General features: G+C 46.2%; 8 protein-coding genes across 8 annotated transcripts; 4 read left to right on the forward strand and 4 right to left on the reverse strand.

Moving 5' to 3' along the window:
- Positions 1–140: 140 nt before the first annotated feature.
- On the forward strand, positions 141–1,490 carry AOL_s00097g73 (uncharacterized protein; the record flags this gene model as incomplete). Its single annotated transcript, XM_011125906.1, has 1 exon — positions 141–1,490. One exon carries the CDS (start codon positions 141–143, stop codon positions 1,488–1,490), a length of 1,350 nt encoding a protein of 449 aa, XP_011124208.1.
- Positions 1,491–2,249: 759 nt separating this feature from the next.
- AOL_s00097g74 (uncharacterized protein) lies at positions 2,250–3,455 on the forward strand (the record flags this gene model as incomplete). The annotated part of the gene is made up of 1 exon (XM_011125907.1): positions 2,250–3,455. The coding sequence occupies one exon, from the start codon at positions 2,250–2,252 to the stop codon at positions 3,453–3,455; it is 1,206 nt and encodes a 401-aa protein (XP_011124209.1).
- A 1,277-nt stretch (positions 3,456–4,732) lies between these two features.
- On the forward strand, positions 4,733–5,980 carry AOL_s00097g75 (uncharacterized protein; the record flags this gene model as incomplete). The annotated part of the gene is made up of 3 exons (XM_011125908.1): positions 4,733–5,410; positions 5,476–5,734; positions 5,793–5,980. 3 exons carry the CDS (start codon positions 4,733–4,735, stop codon positions 5,978–5,980), a joined length of 1,125 nt encoding a protein of 374 aa, XP_011124210.1.
- A 433-nt stretch (positions 5,981–6,413) lies between these two features.
- Positions 6,414–7,775, reverse strand: AOL_s00097g76 (uncharacterized protein; the record flags this gene model as incomplete). Its single annotated transcript, XM_011125909.1, has 1 exon — positions 6,414–7,775. One exon carries the CDS (start codon positions 7,773–7,775, stop codon positions 6,414–6,416), a length of 1,362 nt encoding a protein of 453 aa, XP_011124211.1.
- A 3,028-nt stretch (positions 7,776–10,803) lies between these two features.
- AOL_s00097g77 (uncharacterized protein) lies at positions 10,804–12,582 on the reverse strand (the record flags this gene model as incomplete). The annotated part of the gene is made up of 4 exons (XM_011125910.1): positions 10,804–11,163; positions 11,220–11,350; positions 11,419–12,344; positions 12,419–12,582. The coding sequence occupies 4 exons, from the start codon at positions 12,580–12,582 to the stop codon at positions 10,804–10,806; spliced, it is 1,581 nt and encodes a 526-aa protein (XP_011124212.1).
- Positions 12,583–14,172: 1,590 nt separating this feature from the next.
- Positions 14,173–14,505, reverse strand: AOL_s00097g78 (uncharacterized protein; the record flags this gene model as incomplete). Its single annotated transcript, XM_011125911.1, has 1 exon — positions 14,173–14,505. The coding sequence occupies one exon, from the start codon at positions 14,503–14,505 to the stop codon at positions 14,173–14,175; it is 333 nt and encodes a 110-aa protein (XP_011124213.1).
- A 1,630-nt stretch (positions 14,506–16,135) lies between these two features.
- Positions 16,136–17,812, forward strand: AOL_s00097g79 (uncharacterized protein; the record flags this gene model as incomplete). Its single annotated transcript, XM_011125912.1, has 7 exons — positions 16,136–16,173; positions 16,236–16,258; positions 16,323–16,544; positions 16,600–16,646; positions 16,700–16,786; positions 16,848–17,438; positions 17,498–17,812. The coding sequence occupies 7 exons, from the start codon at positions 16,136–16,138 to the stop codon at positions 17,810–17,812; spliced, it is 1,323 nt and encodes a 440-aa protein (XP_011124214.1).
- A 233-nt stretch (positions 17,813–18,045) lies between these two features.
- AOL_s00097g80 (uncharacterized protein) lies at positions 18,046–19,182 on the reverse strand (the record flags this gene model as incomplete). Its single annotated transcript, XM_011125913.1, has 1 exon — positions 18,046–19,182. One exon carries the CDS (start codon positions 19,180–19,182, stop codon positions 18,046–18,048), a length of 1,137 nt encoding a protein of 378 aa, XP_011124215.1.
- Positions 19,183–20,513: the final 1,331 nt, after the last annotated feature.

Raw genomic sequence — 20,513 nt, forward strand, 5'->3', positions numbered from 1 at the left:
TCCTTCCACCTCTTACTGCAACAGCCAATTCTGCTACTCCGTATTGGTTCAGCTTCCTCGAATACTCAATTTTCATCGCGATATAGAACTCTCAAAAACTCGTTGCTACAGTCACTAACGCACCAAACTTTGATAATAGAATGCCAGCGAAGAGAACAGTTACGAGGGCGCGTTCGGCCCCGGGTCAGCTCCACAGAGCGCCCTACCGACGATCACCACCACTATCACCAAGACAACAGGTTACTACGATCACAGTAACCGCTCCAACCCTCACTTCGGGTGGCGGACCCGAGGGAAGTGTCTCGCAGGTAGCTGCAGGCATGCCGTTCGATATTCGTATGTTCTTGAGAACAAGGCGGGTCGCGGCTGGGGGTGCCCATCTATCCTCTCCGTTTCTGCTGGGAGAGCCTAGAGAAACAGCCTCGCCGAGACCGAGATCTCCCTTACAACGGCGCCGACACGGGTCAGAACCCCCTCTGGAGGGACTACCTGTCCCGTTGAAGAAGATTTCTCGTTGTGGAGTCAAGAAGACGGCCAAGGGGTCGTCACGACAAAAGGGTCCTAGACCCAATGCCACGAGTTCTCAGAGCAAGTCAACAGTTAAACCTGGGGACAAACGCAGAGGGCGCCCTACGGAGGCTGAGGCAGTCAGGATTCTTGACGAAGCCGGGTCCGCAAGGACTGAACGTTTAGTACGTTCGGACCAGCGTCGATCTGGAGTCGGGAACCAAGGACAGCTGATGACGCCACCGGGTGCCCGACCTGGCGTCGTCGCTGGACAGCCAACAGGGAACGGGAACGGGGATGAAACTGGTCCACCTGCCCGTCGCTCAGTGCGACGTGGCGCGCGTCGGATTGGTGGAATCGTCCGTGAACAGCCTCTTGAGGCCTCTATCGACGAGAATGCCCCAGAAGAAGGCATACGAACGACGGTTCGACGACGACGGGCCGTGACTACAAATACCGGAGCCCCCGTCGCTGTCCTTAGTGGTCAGCGTCGTGGTGCAGACGGTAGAGTAGCACCCGTCAGGGGAGAGCCAGTTCCCGCCTTACATGAGCAGGGGACGCGCCACAACAGAGATGGTGAACGGCGACAAAGGGCGCCCTCCGCAAGTCGCTCTCAGGGTGGTATCCAGCCAACACGACAGCTGACTCGTGAGGAGACCCTAGAAGCCAGCAACCATCTCCTGACCATGACAAATACAGCTGCAGAAGAGCGGTACCTGAGGGACTTGCTGCAGTTGCGACGAAGAGTCGAGGAGACTTTCGTCCCAGAAGGTCGAAATGCGCGGATTCAGGTCCCACGAGTGCAAGCGCCACGAAGAGTCGGCCTCTCAGAGATCCCGATGAATGTTCTCAATCACGGCCCTGTCGTAATTAGGGGGAGAGAGGTCCGGCAAGGTGCTGTAACAAACCACAGACGGCCACGCCAGCGTCCGGGTACCCGAACCCACGAAGATAACCTTAGGGGTGCTCTTGGTTTGAGGTAAAGGCAGACCGGCAGTGCGTGTTGTGGGATAGCATCGATTTGGCGCGTGGGGTAGATAGTTGGCGACGAGGAGAAGATGCGCTGAGATGGGCAAAAGGAATATTCATGTATGAGGAGAGGCTGTTGTCGGGGGGATAGAATGCATATATGTGGCACGGCCGGGTAAAATTGACCTGCAGGGCACCCCGTACAAGCCCCGCAGGTGACTTGTAGTCATACACCGTACTGTTTTATCGGCACCAGCTCCGCAACGGGATTTTATTCGAAAGGGGAGGCCGAGGGGAGATATATACGACGACTTACCCGAATGACTACTAAATCAGCAGATATCAGTAGGTCTTTTACCCCTTATATCCCTTATTCACTAGATGATTCATTTACTCATGGTCACCTGCCAGGCAGCATGATTGATAATAGGGCTATCTACAAATTCATCCAACTGATCACCTGAATACACGCCCCTTTATCGTGTTCAATGAACAGGGTGACTATTTATACCAGGCGGCCATCAACAGGGAACGACGAAATCAAGGCGTTTTAGCTTCACGAAAAAACGAATATCATTTATTACCGGAGTTTCCCAGAAAGAACAATTGGAGGATTTCATTATCAATATTATACCAATCCCACCAACATCTCACTACCTTTTGTACCACGCTGCAGTTTACTTATCTTCGCCGCAACGTTGCAACCTGTCGTAGACAGAAATTCTCGTTATTATCCCAACAACTAGATTTTTCAAGCCGCCTGCACTGAAGACATGCATCCGTTCGACAAGCTTTCGAACGAACTTCTTCTACAAATTTTTGAGAACTTACCTTACTCTGATGCGGCTGTATGCGCCCGAGTCTGCAAAAGGCTCCACAACATCTTTTCAAGAACACAAATCGAGGACTACACAATTAAAGTAGACCATCCTTCCCACCGCGCCTGGATGCTGATTAGACGCCTCCTGATTAACCCCGAACTCGGTGAACGATTTAAGAAACTCAGTTTTACATATCACCCTCGCCGCTGCAGCTACCCTCAAACTTGGGCATTGCAATGGCATTGGACAACCGAAGAAGACGCAAAACTTAAACAGCTTTGTCAGAATTGGGGCATATCTGCGGCATATAAATGGATTAGTGATGGAATCTACGGCAATTCGATCTTCCCGCTCTTGCTTTGTTACACTACCAACCTCAAAAGTCTCGACCTCGGTTATGGAGTTGACGGGTTCGTGTGGCCGAATCCATTCCACTCATTGCATACATCCGACATGGTCATCCGAGTATGGGACGGTTGCTGCGGGAGGGATTTCCTATCTACATTCAAAAGTCAACGCGAAGATAATTATTTTGATATTTATTACAAAGAAGACCTGGAGGGGGGTTACGACGATTATTGGAAACCATGTTTAACATTTTCTGCAACCATGGATCAATGTATTTCCAGATTGTCCAACCTTAGGGAGTTTACATTTTGGGGCCTTGAATTGGGCGATGTATGCGAAAATTGCCCCGAGAGGGAAATGATTGAGTTTGTCCTAAAGGTCCTTTTGCTCCCACACCTTAAGGTAGCAAGGGTCGGTAGGCGCTGGTGTTTCGATGAATGGGGAGTAAAAGCGGCCATGTCTACGATAGGAAATTCGGGCCCGGGGAAATCACGGCCCACAAAAATGGTACCTGCAGACGGAAGGTCTGGGATCAAACACCTTGAACTGAGATACGAAGAACTTGAGAAGGAGGGGCTCGAGATGTTTGCAAAATTTACTAGAAAATTGGAGAGTCTTGAATTAGTGCTTGGGCGTGATGCTACAATGGAAGAGGGAGAAAAAGTTGCAGGTTTCTTTCTAGAGAACAATAAGGAAACATTGACTAGCGGCCGGGTGGTTATTAGAATGGGTTATACCGACGATTTTCCAGATCCCTGGTACGACGATGACAATCTTGGACCTGCACATTATTTTTATGAAGATGAATAGGAATAGCTAAGGTGGGATGTTCGTTGAGACCATTGAGGCGACGGTTAGGGGATTTTAGCTTAGGTAGCCTTAGGTAGACACGCAATTGATTTCCTTTAATCTCCGTGGGAGGAGACCACGATCATTTCGAGGCTATATATCTACGTCCGGTCCAAACCTTCCCGTTATACCAACGAATTATAAAGTATTAGTGGCTTCCACCTAGAACCAATTCCAATAAGTTATGTTTTAATAGTTGACGGCGTGATCTTGCGGCTTCATACTCTGATATTCATGGCATGATTAAGTCAGTCGCCTTCCCGCTCTGGGAACAAGACTAGTATATGTTTAGTTTGTACGCCCACTTTTAAATCGTATATATCCCGCCCAAGGACTAGTTGACAGCGATATTGTGATGTCGAGATCAAAACGCACCTTAGGTCAACAGCCCACTTGGCCCTATCTGGTAGGACAAAGATGGACTCTAAGGAATCTTCAAGAGCCTAAGGCTTGGATATTTAAAGATCACTACCCACCTAGTTAATCTATCTTTGTTTACCTCAAACACAATCATTACAGCCGAAATAATCACGTCGGGTAGGAGTTGGGATCCCTAATGGCACCAAACCGGGGAATATTCGAATCCGCATATACCACTATAGTACTAGCCTGTTTGACTGCCGTGTGTAGTTGTGATCTTCTCTACTTTAATAGAGTCTAGGTAAAAGACGTTTTCTGCTTTAGTAGCTGAAAGTATTGGCTTGGTTTCAAATCACCAAGAACCCCATTAATTTGCTGTACATAATCCCTTAACGAGCTCTCAACCAGGAATACACTCAGAGAATATGCTCCCATGTGGGTGCTTATACACCACTATATATCTAGCCTCAAGAAAAAAGATTTCTTGGGCCAGGTACACTTTCACCTCAATATGAGACAAACCTATATCAGGCACGTCCTCGAAACAATCTATTGAAAGAATGATGGTTTGAAACCAGAGTACATGTGCGTGTTTAATTTTCAATACCTATGGCCTTGGAAGGAATATCGCTGCTACGAATTGGCAAAAAAGGCCATCCTCCTTGTGTTGACGATGTTGCAGATTCAACCGACGTCACACAAGTAAAAAGCAAGTTGTCCCCGACAACACGCGACTCCCTCTGCCGACAAGCTTCCTTCTCTGTTTGCGTCTTCACAAGCTCTCCACGCAGCTGGCCTGCTTCCTATCATCTTACCTTCCTCTGATGGTATATAAATCAATATCATGATCCCTCGCTCTCTTTCATAACCAATCAACGATGGACAAAGTTGACGGCACCGAACATTACAACTTCAAGGCCCCCGCCGACTTAGCTACCCTCCAGGTCATAATCCTCGACACGAACCCGCTCGCCTGGGCCACCTTCGAAAAGTCGAGTTCGCTATCCTTCCCGGCGGCCCTCTCCCAGCTTCTAATCTTCGCAAACGCCCACTTGGCGTTTTCGCAATCGAATCGATGTGCTGTTATCGCCAACCATATCGACGGCGTACACTTCCTCTCCCCCGCGGACCCTGGTACGGACCATCGTGATCCTGGCGAGGCCGATTTGACACCCGAAGATCTTAAGGAGATAGCAAATCAAAATGCCAGTAAATACCGGGTTTTTAGGTTGCTTGAGGATGAGGTGAGGGCTTCGTATAGACGGTTGATTAAAAATACGACTCCCGAGGCTGTGATGGCGTGTCCGAACTCATCGTACCTGGCTGGTGCACTGAGTGCGGCATTGACATATATCAATCGTATATGCTTTGGTGGAACGGGTGGAAGATCTAGTGGTGTCCCTGGGGATGAAAAGTCCAAGGTGAATAGTGCCGGTGGGAAGGTTGATGAGACAGGACGGACCATGCATGCCAAAATACTGGTTGTCAGCGTTACACCTGATCCTGCAAATCAGTATATTCCCGTTATGAATAGTATCTTTGCCGCTCAGAGGCTGGTATGGATTCAAACTTCCCATCGTTTGAGGGCTACGGGGGCTAACGTGATACTATGATATCATAGAAAGTGCCAATCGATGTTTGCAAGCTACGAGATTCCACGGTATTTCTACAGCAAGCTGCCGATGCGACCGGTGGGGTCTACATGGAGCCGGAGCACCCACAAGGTCTAATACAATATCTTATGATGGGGTTCTTGCCTGACCATCTAGCCCGACAAAGCTTGATTCTGCCGACGAAAGTCGATGTAGACTTCCGTGCCGCATGCTTCTGTCACAAAAAGGTTCTAGACATCGGATTTGTTTGTTCGGTTTGCTTAAGTAGTATGTATCACTTTCGGTAAATCTTTTTCTAGCGTACGAGGCTAACTTTTCCAATTAGTATTCTGTGAGCCACCACAAGGCGCCGTTTGCAGTACCTGCCAAGTTAAGCTAGATGTCACCTCCCTAGAGAACATTGGCAAACCTGTGGTTCTTCCGCCGAAGAAAAAGAAGAAAAAGAAGGCGATTGATTCACTCCCAGAAAGTGGCGTCGCGAGCGCAGCTGAAAGTCCGGTCCCAACCGAATAAGCCACCTCCATAAAGTTTATCCACCAAGCGAATTCATAGACTGATGATACCCCAAATCTACTTAAAGAATGTGTACCATATATAATAACAATTCCAAAATGGCTATCGTGAAGCAACAACCATGATAGAATTTAAAAGGTTTCAAGGAGTCAAGTAAATTCAATTCCCAATTTGACATTATATAGGTTAATCAACAAAACGTACAATCACTAGAGGGAAGGTATATAAGTATATTTTTTTGAGAAAAAAAACCAACCTTTAACATTATGGAACAGGCTGGCATTGAACAAGCTTTTCAATTGGATTTCTCAGAATCCGAGCATCCCAGGACACAAAATAAAACAAATATGATAGAAGAAATACGTCCTCCGACTGCAAAAGAAATGTATATTGCTCTTAGATACCATAATCAAGATCCCTTGGAGTTATAGATCTAATACCCATATTCCCCAACAGTCTGAAACTCATCCGTCAACTCTGCCTGAATGTAAGGACTCCTCACTGCGTACCACTTATTCTGCTGGATCTTATACTTATCAAAGTCCAACTTGACACCTCGCTGGAAGCACATAATATAATCACTTCCTCCGAACATAAACTTGCTCAACTCCTCTCCTTTCTTCACTTTATACCCAGGCTTTATGTTGTCCTTGATAACCACGCTGCTGACGTGGCTCATACCGATAGGTAAGAATGCCACAAGGCCAATAGCCTCTGTTTTGATGACCATCATACCACGGGCCTGTGAGAATTGGTAACCAGGGAAATCCGGTGCATCAAGGTCTTTGACCTCCTTATCGTCGGGACTAGCACCGGAAAGGGGGATCTGGAGTTTCTTGCCAATATAGCTGGTGCTGTGGCGTGGTATCACTCGGGTGTGATGAATAGGGTTGAGTGGACGTCTTGGGGCGAGGGTTGGTGCCTTTCCGGCCTCTTGTTTGACGTATACTTCCAAGTAAACGTTGCCAGGTACAACCTTAGCTTCGAGGATTTCACCGTCAACTGGAGAATGTTGACGATGGTAGTCCGCAGGTCCTAGGAAGGCGTGCATGAAAGTTCCTCCGGCGAACTTCTTAGAGTATTCGCTTCCATCAAGGAGTTGGGAGATATTGTATGGTAGAGATTTGATTTCGACTTGGTGAGCGTTCTTGTAGTTGAATGTTACGGTTGCATCGTCTTCTATTGGCCATGCACCGTCGAAACTGCTGTCTGCACCGTTACAGATGGTAAGAGGGTCATCGGGGTTGCCAACCGGACGTTGAGTTGCAATGTCCTTGAATTCACGGGTAAAGAAGTCATTGAAAGAGTAGTTCCACCAGACCCCAGATCCGGGGAGTCTATACTGAGATACACGATATCCAGGACGTCCATCTGGATAGGTATCCGGCGTCTCCAAGAAAGTTTTGTATTGTGCCTCCGTCAACGATTTCCCGGGCTCGTCGAGCCAGGTACCGATAGAATTCGAGAACATGACCATCCATTGTGATAATTCGGAAAGTTCTTCACGGTTTTCGTTTCCAGGGTAGATTGTGGATTGCAAACCGATGACGGACGGCTGGCCGAGGACGTAGTGGTAGGCACATAGCTCTTGGTAGACTTTCAGTCCAGTTTTATCCTCGCTGGGTAGCCAGTGGAGGAAAGCGTCAAGGTAGTTATAAAGATCTGTGAGGGTATTGATATCGGCGAGCTCCTTAGCGCCGGACTCTTTGGCGGTCTTGATGGCAGTTTTGAAACGATGCTCCCAACTATTGGCACCGATCAGGTTTATGAGAGATTGAGTCACTCGGTGGACCATTATGAAAATTTAGAGTTTCACTTTACTATAGAATATCTGCTATGTAAAGAAGTCAGAAGGGTAATACGACTAAAGTAATAGACACTTAGGATACCTGGGTGCGAGGAAGTTTGAATGCGAGACTACAATGTTATAAGTCGAAAGGGAGGAGGGGAAGATGGCTCTTTATATACTTCAAAACCATCCTTCAGATATCAACCCCCTTCAATCAATCACTCTCTATAGATGTTTATCAATCATTCGCGACCAAGTGTAGCATCTCCATCCCGTTGCAAGTGCCATAGACACTACATCGACATCAGTGTGCCATACGCCGACCTAGGCCTCTCACGTCTTACCAAGCCCTGAATCCGTAGATGAGATAGCATACCCCGCTTTCTCCTGTCCTTATGTGAGGTCATTGGCCGACGCATGCATCGATAACATATCCACACCCTGATAAATTCCAGTGGCGTCTAGGTAGAGCTCATAACCAGAAGGTGAGAAGAGGATAAAAGTTCTGCTTACGTCCCACTGCATAAATTTAATGCACTCATGGACCGATGCATCGCGTTCGGGGTGGCAAGTACCATCATAAAAAGTTCATTTATATAATCACTTATTTGTATCTAAGCCATTTGTGGTACATTCGTTCCTGCTCTAAGCACGAGTTGAGCAAATTCATTACAAAATCACTTTTGAATTTGCAGAATTGTATGTCAAGTCTGAGGATTTATATCGATAGCGACATCGCAATGATGGCTAGATCGTTATATTGTATCCTTACACAATCCGCATGACGAAGCGTATCCTTCATCATAGCAATGCAGGTTTAAACGTTTGCGAGGCTAGATCGCAATAATATTATCTGCGGAGAACCTATAGATTTATGAGTAGCAGAAGTTCTAAAATAGCCAATTTATGTTCATGCTTTTTGATTAGCCCTGACAACGATTGCATAAAATTTAAAAGCATTCTGGATAGCCCCCGATTTAAATTCCACCCCAACAATTAATTGAAGATCGGTAAGTGAGGACGAAACGACGAAGCTCAAAGTCCGGGGTTAACATTATAACTCTTGCAAATTTGCAAATCATATGCATAGCGAACTTGGCTAATACCAAGAATGGGGTGCATAAAGCTGTGTAGTTGCAGGCCAGGATTCAAAAAAAAAAAAAGAAAATCAGAATGTAGATGTAGATGTGAGTGTATTGCATAGACTGTACTGGTGACAAGTATTCTGACCGGAAGGGATAAGGCAAATGTCCTTCATGCGTGTATCAATTCAAATACATGTAGTTTCTAGACTTGTATCTGCAAGTCGAATTGCCACATGAAAATCAAACCTAGTCAAGGCTGAGTTAAGAGGCTATATTCGGCTCCGGGAAACTAAATCTTCCCGTCAAAAGACCACCCTGCGGCTGTAAGCTAAACTCCAAAGATATTAACTTCCAACTTATCAATATCGTTCAGGGCTAATCGGCAAGTATGTCAAAGGGAAGATCTTCGTAAGCCGTCGCAGTCGGAAGATATCGCAGTCGGTGAATTTGAAAGTCTAGGTAATTTAGTTACACGAACTCGCGGACCCTTCGACAGACATCGAGTACAAGAACGGCTCTGTGCAGAAGTAGTTCACACCAAAATATCTTCCAACATGAATACTTTATGAGCACGACAGTAACCGGCTAACCGAGCTAGGATAATCCAAGACATATAATACGATGATCTCGATTCCTTGCATTCAATGAACTGCCACCAAAAAACCCCGCTTTTAACGAGCGAACCCCCTCACTGAAAAGAAACACGCACTAAAAAAACCTCAGAAGAATTGAGTTCAATGAAGGGGGTCATATCAACGCGTAAGAGCAGTCAGAGACAATTGACCAATCATATGTTCTTTTCGTGCATGCGGAGGCTACCCGAGGAATGCTCGGATATGTAAGTGCGGCACGAAGTTTATCCAACCAGAGCCGGACAGGCAATGGGATTTTGTAAATCGCAAGCAAAGCTTGCAGACGGGACGCACGGACGGGCCGGGGTTCGAAGGAAAAAAACTTGGCAGTTTGGATAACAGGCTTTACTCCGTGTTATGCCTAGCTGGTATGTAAATGATCATTGATTTAGAATATTGTGGTTTGTATCCAGGCGTAATTATAATGAGTTGTTTTGGACGGGAACCTGGTTGTGGTTCGATACAATGGCTCGAAGACGAAGGGTATTAGTGTGGTGTATAGGAAAGTAGGATTATCTGCCCGGTGAGTTTTGTGGAAGAGATAAAGTATGTGGATACAAGTCTGAGGGTACTTGGATAAAAAAGATGTAGTACTGGAGGGCTAAACCATATCGAAAACGGTGCACCCCGAGAAACACTGAATTATGTTAACCCATAGATGTGTAGGTTGAGTTGTGATAGTTGTATATATCGGCTTTTTTAGATAAGTTGAACAAAATATTTCAACTGGAGAAATGGAAGCGCCGCCGGAATAACCAAGCATAAAAAGGGAAAGATATGGAATGTATTATGGTCTGACAGGTCTGACAGGGTATACGGGAGAGAAAAGGAGGAAAGGGTCCATTCGGATCACAAAAATACAATAGCGATCCTGGCGCGATGCATAGATCTTGATTCCCGCAATCGAAAAAAGAAGGAAGAGAACGAGAGAAAGAAAAACAAGAGAGGGATCAATAAGAGTTCTGGATTAGAACAACGTCCCAAAAAAAAGCGAAGCTTCTTGTCCCACAGTAAGAAAGGGGATACAAATATTTATCTGAGCCAATTAAAAGAAAGCATAATGAATAGCAGAGAATCGGCGCCATGAAGGATAAAAAAGAAAGAGGGGAGGAATGAAAGCAGAGTGCACGTCAATATCCTTAAAGGCGAGACAATTTTCCAACGATGTGAGTCAGCCCGAGTAGGTGCACTGTGGTAGGATGTTTAAGTAGAGTTGGGCAAGCGGCGGTAAGAGGGATTGAGGTGTTGTATCCATAATAGAAGCATCAGTTAAATTCTACCAATACAATACAATACCTCAAATAGATGCTGGGCGGTTTACGCCTGCCCCTCCCTGTCGGAAAGGTCAATCAACCAACTCCCACAATTAGCCTTGTTACTATCACCCGAAGACGGCCCGCTAGATTCACCGTCTCGATTGTCGAGATGCAAGCCTTCTAGTCCACCTGCAATTGTAGCTTTCCTTTCTTGTTTAGCTGGAGGTGGAACGTTGTATTTCTTATCGTGTCTCCCAAGTCGTTTCGACATCTTATCTTTCTTATGTTTTTCGTCCGAGTGCGTTTTGACCTGCATTTGGACAAGACGGGAGGACCCACCAACAGCCAACTTGGGTTCACGAGAGACACGAGACATTATGGTTTTCGGAGCGGTATCACTGCTCGTCATTGAAGCGAGGGCCTGTGTGACTGATTAGCTTCAGGGAATTCGTGGTGTTGGGGTCTTGGATGTCATACAAAAGAATCAGTATTGTGACCAAACACGAAAGAAATGAGCCTCTTGCTAGAAGAAACATTTTCGGCCTTGACAGACATGATGCCAATGGCAGGTTCGCCCCAAATGTTTGCCTTGCCATAACCTTGAGAACCTTGAGAGATAAGGTCAAGTTAGCGAAAAAGAAAACATGAGTTGAATACGTCGAGAAAAGAATCCTACCCATGAAATCCTCATTAATCACCTTCTTCATGGCGTCTAATTCATCGTTGGAATCGTAGATGCGGTTAACAGCCTGAGCAGATATCAAAGTATGAAGCATATGTTCTCCTGTTCCGCTAACTACGGTAGCAGCCTGCCGTTCTCCTCGATCTTTGACGAAGGTTCCAACTCCGATCAAAGCAGCGGGGCCCACTCGGCCAGGTTGTTTCATTCCAATACCGCCACTAGATGAACCGGCAGCCATATTTCCATAACGGTCAATAGAAATAGCTCCCACGGTATCGGTAACGAGGTCAACCTTTTGTTCAAGCAATTGTGGGGTCCCAGGCAACTCTTTTTCGGTAGGTGGTAAAGCAGACCCGGCTTCTTGAATGGGGCGGGTACTGGCCCCGAGAAGAGAAAAATCGGCGGTACGAGATCTATCTAGTGCTTTCCCTCTGCGTTTCATAATCTCTTGGTATTCGATTTCCTTCTGCCATTTAGAAAACCGGATACGGGCTGAATGGGCGACAAGAGATTCATTAGAGCTAACAGGGAAATGCTGCTCGCGGGCGTAATCCACTGCACCCTCTCCAACAACAAAATTAGGGGGCACTCGCTTAAGAGTCATTGGTTGGGAGGATCGTTCGAGAATGAGGCGTGCAAGAGAGATGGGGTTTTGTATTTCTTTATGTCTGATGTTAATATCCTTTGAATGGAGCTGAGTGATATGGTGCATATACTTACGGGGAGTAGCACCAACGGCACCGGTACGGCCGAAGCTATCCATAATCGAGGCATCGGCTTCAACAACACCATTAAAGTTGAGATTGCTGCCGTAACCACAGTTGGTGACAGGGTCATCTTCCAAAACTCGGATAGCAATCTCGACAGCATCAGTTGAGGTCCCACCAGCCTTTAAGGCAGCCATTGCAGCTTGGCAAGCACTATATGGAACAGCGAAAAATTTATAATCAGCAAGCCAATTTCTTTGGCATGTATCGTTGCGGGGATACCGTACTTTCGACATGCTCTAAGATGTTTCTGTTCATTTTCAGTCGAATGATACCCAGCGCCCGCATGCACGAAGATGCAGCTATAATCCGGGTGATCATAGCCGCTCGCATATTGTCTGACAGAGGTGTAGAGAGATTGGTCAGGAATCTCGTTCTGACGAGGTGCCATTTGGAAGAAAGATATTAGATCAAGGAGTGCGAAATGGTCGGTAGAAGCTCAGAGCAGCCAAGCGGAAGGTAGATCAGAATGGTACTGCAGCTAGCCAGAAGCTTGGAGCTTGAAGAACACTGGAAAGAAGGGAGAAGATAAAACGAGGTGAGTGGATGGATAGATAGATTTATCAGGACTCTTTCTAAAAGTCAGCGCCCAGCTGAGGTAGGTGCTACTATACGCCCTCAAGCGCCTATAAAAAATAGCATATTAATTATCATAGACAACTGAGGCAGCCAATCAATTCCAGCTGGGTTATAGCCAATAATAATGGGCAAGTAGGACCTACCAGCTGATTGGCAGATCAGATCGGCTTCGCAGAACCAACAGCTGCAAACCAATTTGAAAGCCTTTTTACATAAATTTCTCTTGAAAGCTAAGGTCGGTCGACAGGAGAGCTGTCGGAAGTCGAGGTGGAGTAGAGTGATTGATTGATTGATGGTAAACAGGGAGATGGCAGTGGATGAAGATGTTATATTTGGAAATATGTCGATGGCTAAATGCGCAATATCATATAAGTTATCCGGATATCCTAAGCTCAAGATCAGGCCAATCACCGCGGTGTTGCGTATATTGCCTCAGCTTTCGTACGATCGAAAGAGCAAAATACAACTTCAACCAGCCGGTATTGATTATCATCGGTGTTTCACTAGCTACAATGATATTCAAAGTGCTAGGTATGAAATCGACATTTGATAGTGTATTATTTCGGCGCCATAGACAGGGTATCTAGTCGTAGATATTGATCTAGAGAATTCGAATTCTGCAATCATGCAATAGTAATATTAATAGTGTTGAGGTGCCAAGATCTTCGAAAATACCACACGGTGTCCCTGCAAGAGACGCAAAATGTGTCCACCGATGCTCAACCTCCAACCTGACCTATACTATACAGTAATATTTGCACTGGTTTTCCACCGTAGGTTTGTCGTATCAGGAGTCGGATCGTGGACTCCTTAGGTAGTGGACTGCAGTATCTATATCGATATCTCTCGTTGCGTGAGTGCCATGCAACATTCAATATTCTAACGAGCAGCTTTGAGGGGATCCGTGTAAGCTTTGTCATCAGGGGCTTGGCACGTCTATGTATCTTCAAAACACTCTGAAATCAGAGTTTATCGTTTTTAGAGAAGTATGTTCAATGGGAGTTCTTCTATTTGTTTAATTTTATTTCTTTCTGTCAATTTGGTTGTCTGTTACAGAAGCGGATGCGCCCCAACGAATAGCCTCCGTCGGGCTGACAATTCGTGTTAAGTACTTATCTATCGACAATAGTTGCACGTTGCATTGAGGAGGGCTTAATCCGCGGACACTGTTACTGTCTAAAGCAGGCCGTTTAATGCCGAAAGTGGGACATGCGCCATACGTTCACGGCGCACTTCAGAATGCCTGTTCTCTTTCTTGTCAATCGGATCTTTCATGAGACGTACTGAACGTTACATGCGCGACATCCGTTATGACTATTTATTATATGGTGGCGGTATTCTCGAAATTTGCCAGGATAGAACTCGAACCGCTATCGCCACTAGTCCGTCTCCTTGTAGCTAACTAAGATGATGGATACTCCAAATCAACAAATATCTTCGATTTTAAATTTCTGGGAGACGGATGTCTACTCACTTGCGACGAAAGTATACTAAAACTTTGCAAATCTCGTGTCGATACGGTAAGTTTCGAAAAATCAACGAGTATCAAATCCGCAGGCAAATTGGACTTCTCAGGATCTGTCGTCGTCTCTAGGCGTTTGATATTTCTAAGCTTCCATATGTAAGGAAACCTGCGCGCTTTAGAATTATAGTCTTCGAAATTGCGAGAAGTCCAGTGAAGTTCGACGTCAGAAATGAGGTTTTCGGCGTCATCGAAGGTAGCGAATAGACGCATGAAAAAACGATCAACAGCTTTGGCGTTGGTGCCATCAATCATAAGTGTAATATCAATCTCCTTTAAGTCTGGTAGACGTCGGGGAAGTTTATCAGGGCCTGTCCAACCGTCACAGGAGCCATAGACGCGCCACCCATGGTTTGTCAGAGCATGGTGGATGGAAAGCGATACGAGAAATGGCATCGAGATAATGACGTGATCAAGAACTTTCCAGAGAACAGACCATGGCGAGGCGTCAAGGTATCCCAGCCTCGTATCGTCATAAATGAACGATCGGACGTTGTGAAATGGTTGAATACTTTTGATTATTCGGGGTATAACTTCGGCACGAGGGACTTCTTCTGTACTCCTAATCTCTAAGATAATCTTCCTATCATGTTTCCGATTGATTAGTATCAAAATCGAAGATACCAACTCTTATTGGTTTGGGAGTAGCTAGAAAGGCTGGGAGGAATATAATTTTGGTTACTTGACATGTGCTGAATCCTCTACAACGTCCGTGAACGCGGGATGATAGAAATATCTCTCCCGCTGATGTCGAACCCGTAATTCTCTAAAGAATCGTACCCCCGCAAAGACCCTCCAACGCCGACAGACATGCATAACGTGTACTAACTCATCTCTTTTCAAATAATTGAAAATCTGGATGAGGGTTTCGCCGGGAACCGTGTTGGCTGTCATCTCGACTTCGTAATATTAATGCGGAGGATGAATTCGAAGCCTAAGTTAATGTGTTCGCCGTACCGTGCGGCGTACGTATGGTAACTTATTTGAGAGTATCAAGTTCGAAACCCCTGTCAGCGAGTAAGTAGCTAGTAGGCTCGAATATTATGTCGATCAGTTTTGTACCATACAGGTCGTGGTTACTATCTAGTTATTTCGAACAGATAGAGAATAGGTACTAGTATATTTATCCAACCACTAGAAAAAGCGAGGGAAGAATCGGGCATCTATTTCAATAGGTCCATGGTCATGATCGAGATGGTCTAGATCTTAATTCTACGCGACGGGCTGAGCTGGACATGCATAAAAATTGATGTATCTGCCCCGTACAAGATACTTAGGGATATGCGGATACATGCTACCAGCCAATGCATTAATTGCATCCCTTGATTCGTTTGGGTTCTTGAAACTGGAGAACGTCACCAAACCGATCTGGCCTCATGCAGAGACTCGACTCTCCCGTACGTAAAACCAGAGATATTTGTACCGCAGACAATACGGCAGAACAAACGCACATTGGAAAGTCTCAAAGTCAGCCGAGAACGTGGCCCAACGGTCGAGCTGTCACTGTAATCTTCAGTCAGGCTTCCGCAAGTATACGTATGGTATGTACGGTACATACTACCAAGAAGGGACTGGTCCAAGACAAAGCCAAGGCCAAGGCGGGAAGCTGTATGAGTGTGGCGTTATTATAAATGTGGCGTTATGTGGCTGATGGAGCCTCCCGCCAAGCCAACAACCCAGCTACTCGTCCACACCGCCTGGTTGCCTGGTTAAAGCCCGACGTAAGCTATCACCATTTCCCCCACAAGACTTCGTCACTGTTTCACGACTTCTCACGAACTCCATCTTCATTCAGTCTTCTTGTTTGGACAGGTAGAAGCTCCCAGCTTCATATCCGACCACAATGTCGGCCTCCCAAACTCCCGCCGTTGTCATGGACAAGTAAGCTACCCCTCCAGCTTCAGACTCCCAAAAAGAACACCCAGCTAACCAGTAATCTTCAGCGGAACGGGTTACTCCAAGCTAGGTCCGCCATTCAATACCAGTTACAGCTATCATCGGGCACGTACTTATTTTTACCACTATCCCAGGTTTTGCCGGCAATGACGCTCCATCATGGGTATTTCCAACTGCTATAGCTACCAAGGCTGCAGCCGGAGGCGGAAGCGGCGGTGGCCGTCCTGCTGTTGCTCAGAAACCCAGTTTCCTTACCGGTGGCGCCGGACCAAGTGGGCACCTATCTTCGAAGCGTGGAACGGAGGATCTCGACTTTTTCATCGGTGATGAGGCTTTAAATGCTGCTAAGGGGCCGGGTACGCATATCTGAAGCTACATATCCGCAATACGGCGTCTGACGAGAATGTTTAGGTTATGGAATTGACTACCCGATTCGACACGGTCAAATCGAGAATTGGGTATGTATAAAGGGTATCTATTGAAACTATGAACGTAGCTAATAGTGTATTAGGATCACATGGAACGCTTCTGGCAATCCTCAATCTTCAAGTACCTTCGTGTTGAACCCGAAGATCATTACTTCCTCCTTACCGAACCAGTAATACCACAAACTGTCTTACTCCTACACCTCGGCTCTTCTCTAACATGTAACATTTTAGCCTCTGAACCCTCCAGAATCTCGTGAATCGACAGCCGAAATCATGTTCGAGTCCTTCAACTGCGCTGGTCTCTATATCGCCGTCCAAGCCGTCCTCGCCCTCGCTGCCTCCTGGACTTCCTCAAAAGTTCAAGACCGCTCACTAACCGGTACAGTCATCGACTCTGGTGATGGTGTAACTCACGTAATCCCTGTTGCCGAAGGTTACGTCATCGGATCCTCTATTAGGTCCATCCCTATTGCCGGTCGCGATATTACGTACTTCGTTCAATCGCTCCTTCGTGACCGTGGAGAACCCGACAGCAGTCTCAAAACTGCAGAGAGTATCAAAGAAGAGTTTTGTTACGTCTGTCCCGATATCGTGAAGGAGTTTAGCAAGTACGACAGAGAACCCGATAAGTTCCAAAAGTACGTGGTGGATCAGGGTGCTGGTAGGAAAGTGACAGTGGACGTCGGATATGAACGATTCTTGGCACCAGAGATCTTTTTCAACCCGGAGATTAATAGCAGCGACTTTTTGACTCCTTTGCCAGAGGTAGTGGATGGTGTTATCCAAAGTTCGCCTATCGACGTGAGGAAGGGTCTTTACAAGGTAAAGTCCACCATTTAAGGCAAAACTCCAATGCTTCAAACCAACTAACTGGACTCTAGAATATCGTTCTGTCTGGTGGTTCTACCCTTTACAAAGACTTTGGCCGCCGTCTCCAACGTGATATTCGCCACCTCGTCGACGCACGTATCCGCCTGTCCGAACAAAGAGCGGGTACATCCGTTCGCTCCAGCGGCCTCGAAGTCTCGGTTATAACACATAAACGCCAACGCTACGGTCCGTGGTTCGGTGGTAGTTTGCTCGGTCAAACACCAGAATTCAGAAGCTATTGCCATACTAAACAGGAATACGATGAGATTGGACCTAGTATTGTTAGACGGTTTGCTCTGCTCGGTGGACCGGGAGGTAATGCATAAGTTGAGCCTTCTTCTTCTTTTTACTTTAGATGATATCATTGGGGATGTTGGTGATAGTAGCGAGGATCTTTTGTTTATACATTTCTTTCAATTGGTACGGAATACAGAAAATGAGGTTACATACAAGAGATCTATCCTTGAAACCAAAGCTCCACACCCACGTGTACACCAAATTATAAACGCTATAACTTTATGAATTCAGTATGCGCACCAAGTGAACACCTAGGTGAAACCTAAACACCACCCCACAATCCCTTTAAAACTTCCCCTAAGACTGCCCCATCTAGTTCTCCTAGAGCGACAAGACCAGCATAAAGCTTCTCCAATCTTTCCATAACCTTCTCATCCATATTTCCGCTATCGATATTTGAGTTGACATAAGAAATCATATCCCGTTCGACCGTCGAAATATATTCGCTAACATGCCCTTGCAGTTTCACAAGTATATCTAGAATATGTTGCCGCTCGAGAATACTCGGTACGGTGATTGTGATATTTTCAACCTTTTGGGGCGCGCTGTGAGGGTCAAGGGCGGTTGTGAGTACTGGGATCAATTGTAGGAGCGCATAACCCCCAGCCACTGTTGTTAAAAAGCGGAAGGTAACGGTGCACCCCCATGCCGCCCATCCGCTCTTCATAGCTCGTCCTGCGGATGCGAACCATGCCGTTAGACTTGTGAGGCAGATGATTGAGAGCAGAATAGTAATTTCAGTTGACAATACTATTGTAGAAGATCGAAGGACTGTCATGGAAATGCCTTGGAAGAGTAGCCGGAGAGCCGAGGCGGTGTACATGCTTCCCAAAAACAAATCTGTAGCCGTCGGCTGGATATGTGGGATCCGTGATGTCGCGAGGAAAAAGTTCAAAATTCTAGATTCCGAAATTGGGGATTCTTCCATCGCTGAATCTATCGCGGGAGAACTGGTGGCCATGGGATTCTGTATACCCCGGCCACAGCACCTTTGACAAGAATATTCCAATTTTTCCCTTCCTTCTTTCTCAGACAATGATGGCGGCACATATATCTCCTGTTCCAGTGACCTCTTTAAACTCCTTCCACCCCATTCGTACCCCGGATAATGTCTTCCATCACTTCTACTCCCTCCATATCTTGACTCTGGTCTCGTACCACGTGAAGAAATAGATTCAGTCGACGCCCCATGCATCGACTTGTCATCGCCTGGGTTGGGAAATATAAAAGTATTAGACAGCGTGGGTAATAACGAAGCAGTGAGTAGTCCATCCGCGCTTGTACACTCGCTTGTAGGGGAAAAGGTTGTAGGCGAGAGTTCTGAGAGATCAACGAAGGATTTGGTATCGAGCTCGAGTGGAGTCGGTGGAGGCTGTGGGGGTTGTGGGTCTTTCATCATTATGGCCTTTTATTCGTCGCCAAATGCACAGAGTGCCACTTTATATATAATGAGGGGGTGGAGACGGATAATTTAACGCTATCGAGTAATTAGAGTAACTAGGTAATTTCTATCCGTATAGGTAGTTAATAATAAAGGTAGTATTATATATGAGAAATAGAAGGATATGGTAGAAACATTACTTCAATTAATTATCCAGCTAGGGAGCGGGCGGAGAATACTAGTATATATCCTCACATGCCCCTCCACTAACCCACCCATCCATCCGAATGATGCCACGATCCCACTCCGCCAACATCCATAATGCGGACATGTTTGTACATGCTAACAATCTAACTCAGAGGCGCGGACACATCAGACGACATGAAACGTAAAAAACCAAAAAAAGAGAAGAAGGAGCGCCATACCATCCAACGTGATCATAGAATAACCCGGCACATGGGAACTCTACCCACTAGCCTTGCGCCGCCAACCTGAACAACCCCCCCTTTTCATCGAATAAAACCCCCACTAGTGTCGGAAGTATGTACACATTCTTCCTTTTCAGCGTAATCATGGCGACATAGCGATATCGCTGCCACTAACTTTGTACTGATACGCTGGTAGATTTGAGGATTAGCAAGACATCGGAAGTCTAGGTACGAGACATATTTAATTAGTCGCGGACTATCTCTCTCGTCGACTCTTAGACCCGGAAGTAACACTGACTGGCTGACGAAGTGTGAGCAGTACCCGTAAGCTCATCCTTCTAGAAAAGAACAAACCCCGTTTCTGTACGACATAATCCCACCTATTCACAAGACCCTTTCCTCTTTTCTCGCTCGCGATAGCAATGTAATTGGTTACAATAAAAAAAGAAAGCTAGATAACATCATAGGACTGGAAAGTTCGGTAATATCTACGTTTCGAACCAAGGTCATGGAAAATCAAAACGGCTAAAGAGGACTTAGACCTCTTTTCATCAGGGAGAATCGGGGGAAACTAAGTACTTTAGGTATGTCACACTTTCAACGTGGACGTGGCAAAAAGGGCTGAAAAAAAAGGAGGGTGGTACATGTAAGGCCTCATGTGATGCTTTTGGGTTAGCGAGGAATGTGGTCTGCATGTTGGTAAGAGATAGGGAATTGATCGGGCCTCTTGGGTCCCAAGATCTTGATAGGGGACCTGGAGAGCTCCGGGCGAGTCTTCTTTTAGGCCATGAGTTACCGATGCTGACAGAAAATATAGCTAACAATGCTATGAGGCGTATGAATCAAATCCTCTCGAAGCCGCGAGGAGGATCATGATCATGCAACACAGTACTTTGTTGGATGCTGACATAAGCCATCTCG

This window comes from Orbilia oligospora (genome assembly GCF_000225545.1).
Source record: "Orbilia oligospora ATCC 24927 unplaced genomic scaffold scaffold00097, whole genome shotgun sequence".
Taxonomy (NCBI): Eukaryota; Fungi; Ascomycota; class Orbiliomycetes; order Orbiliales; family Orbiliaceae; genus Orbilia; species Orbilia oligospora.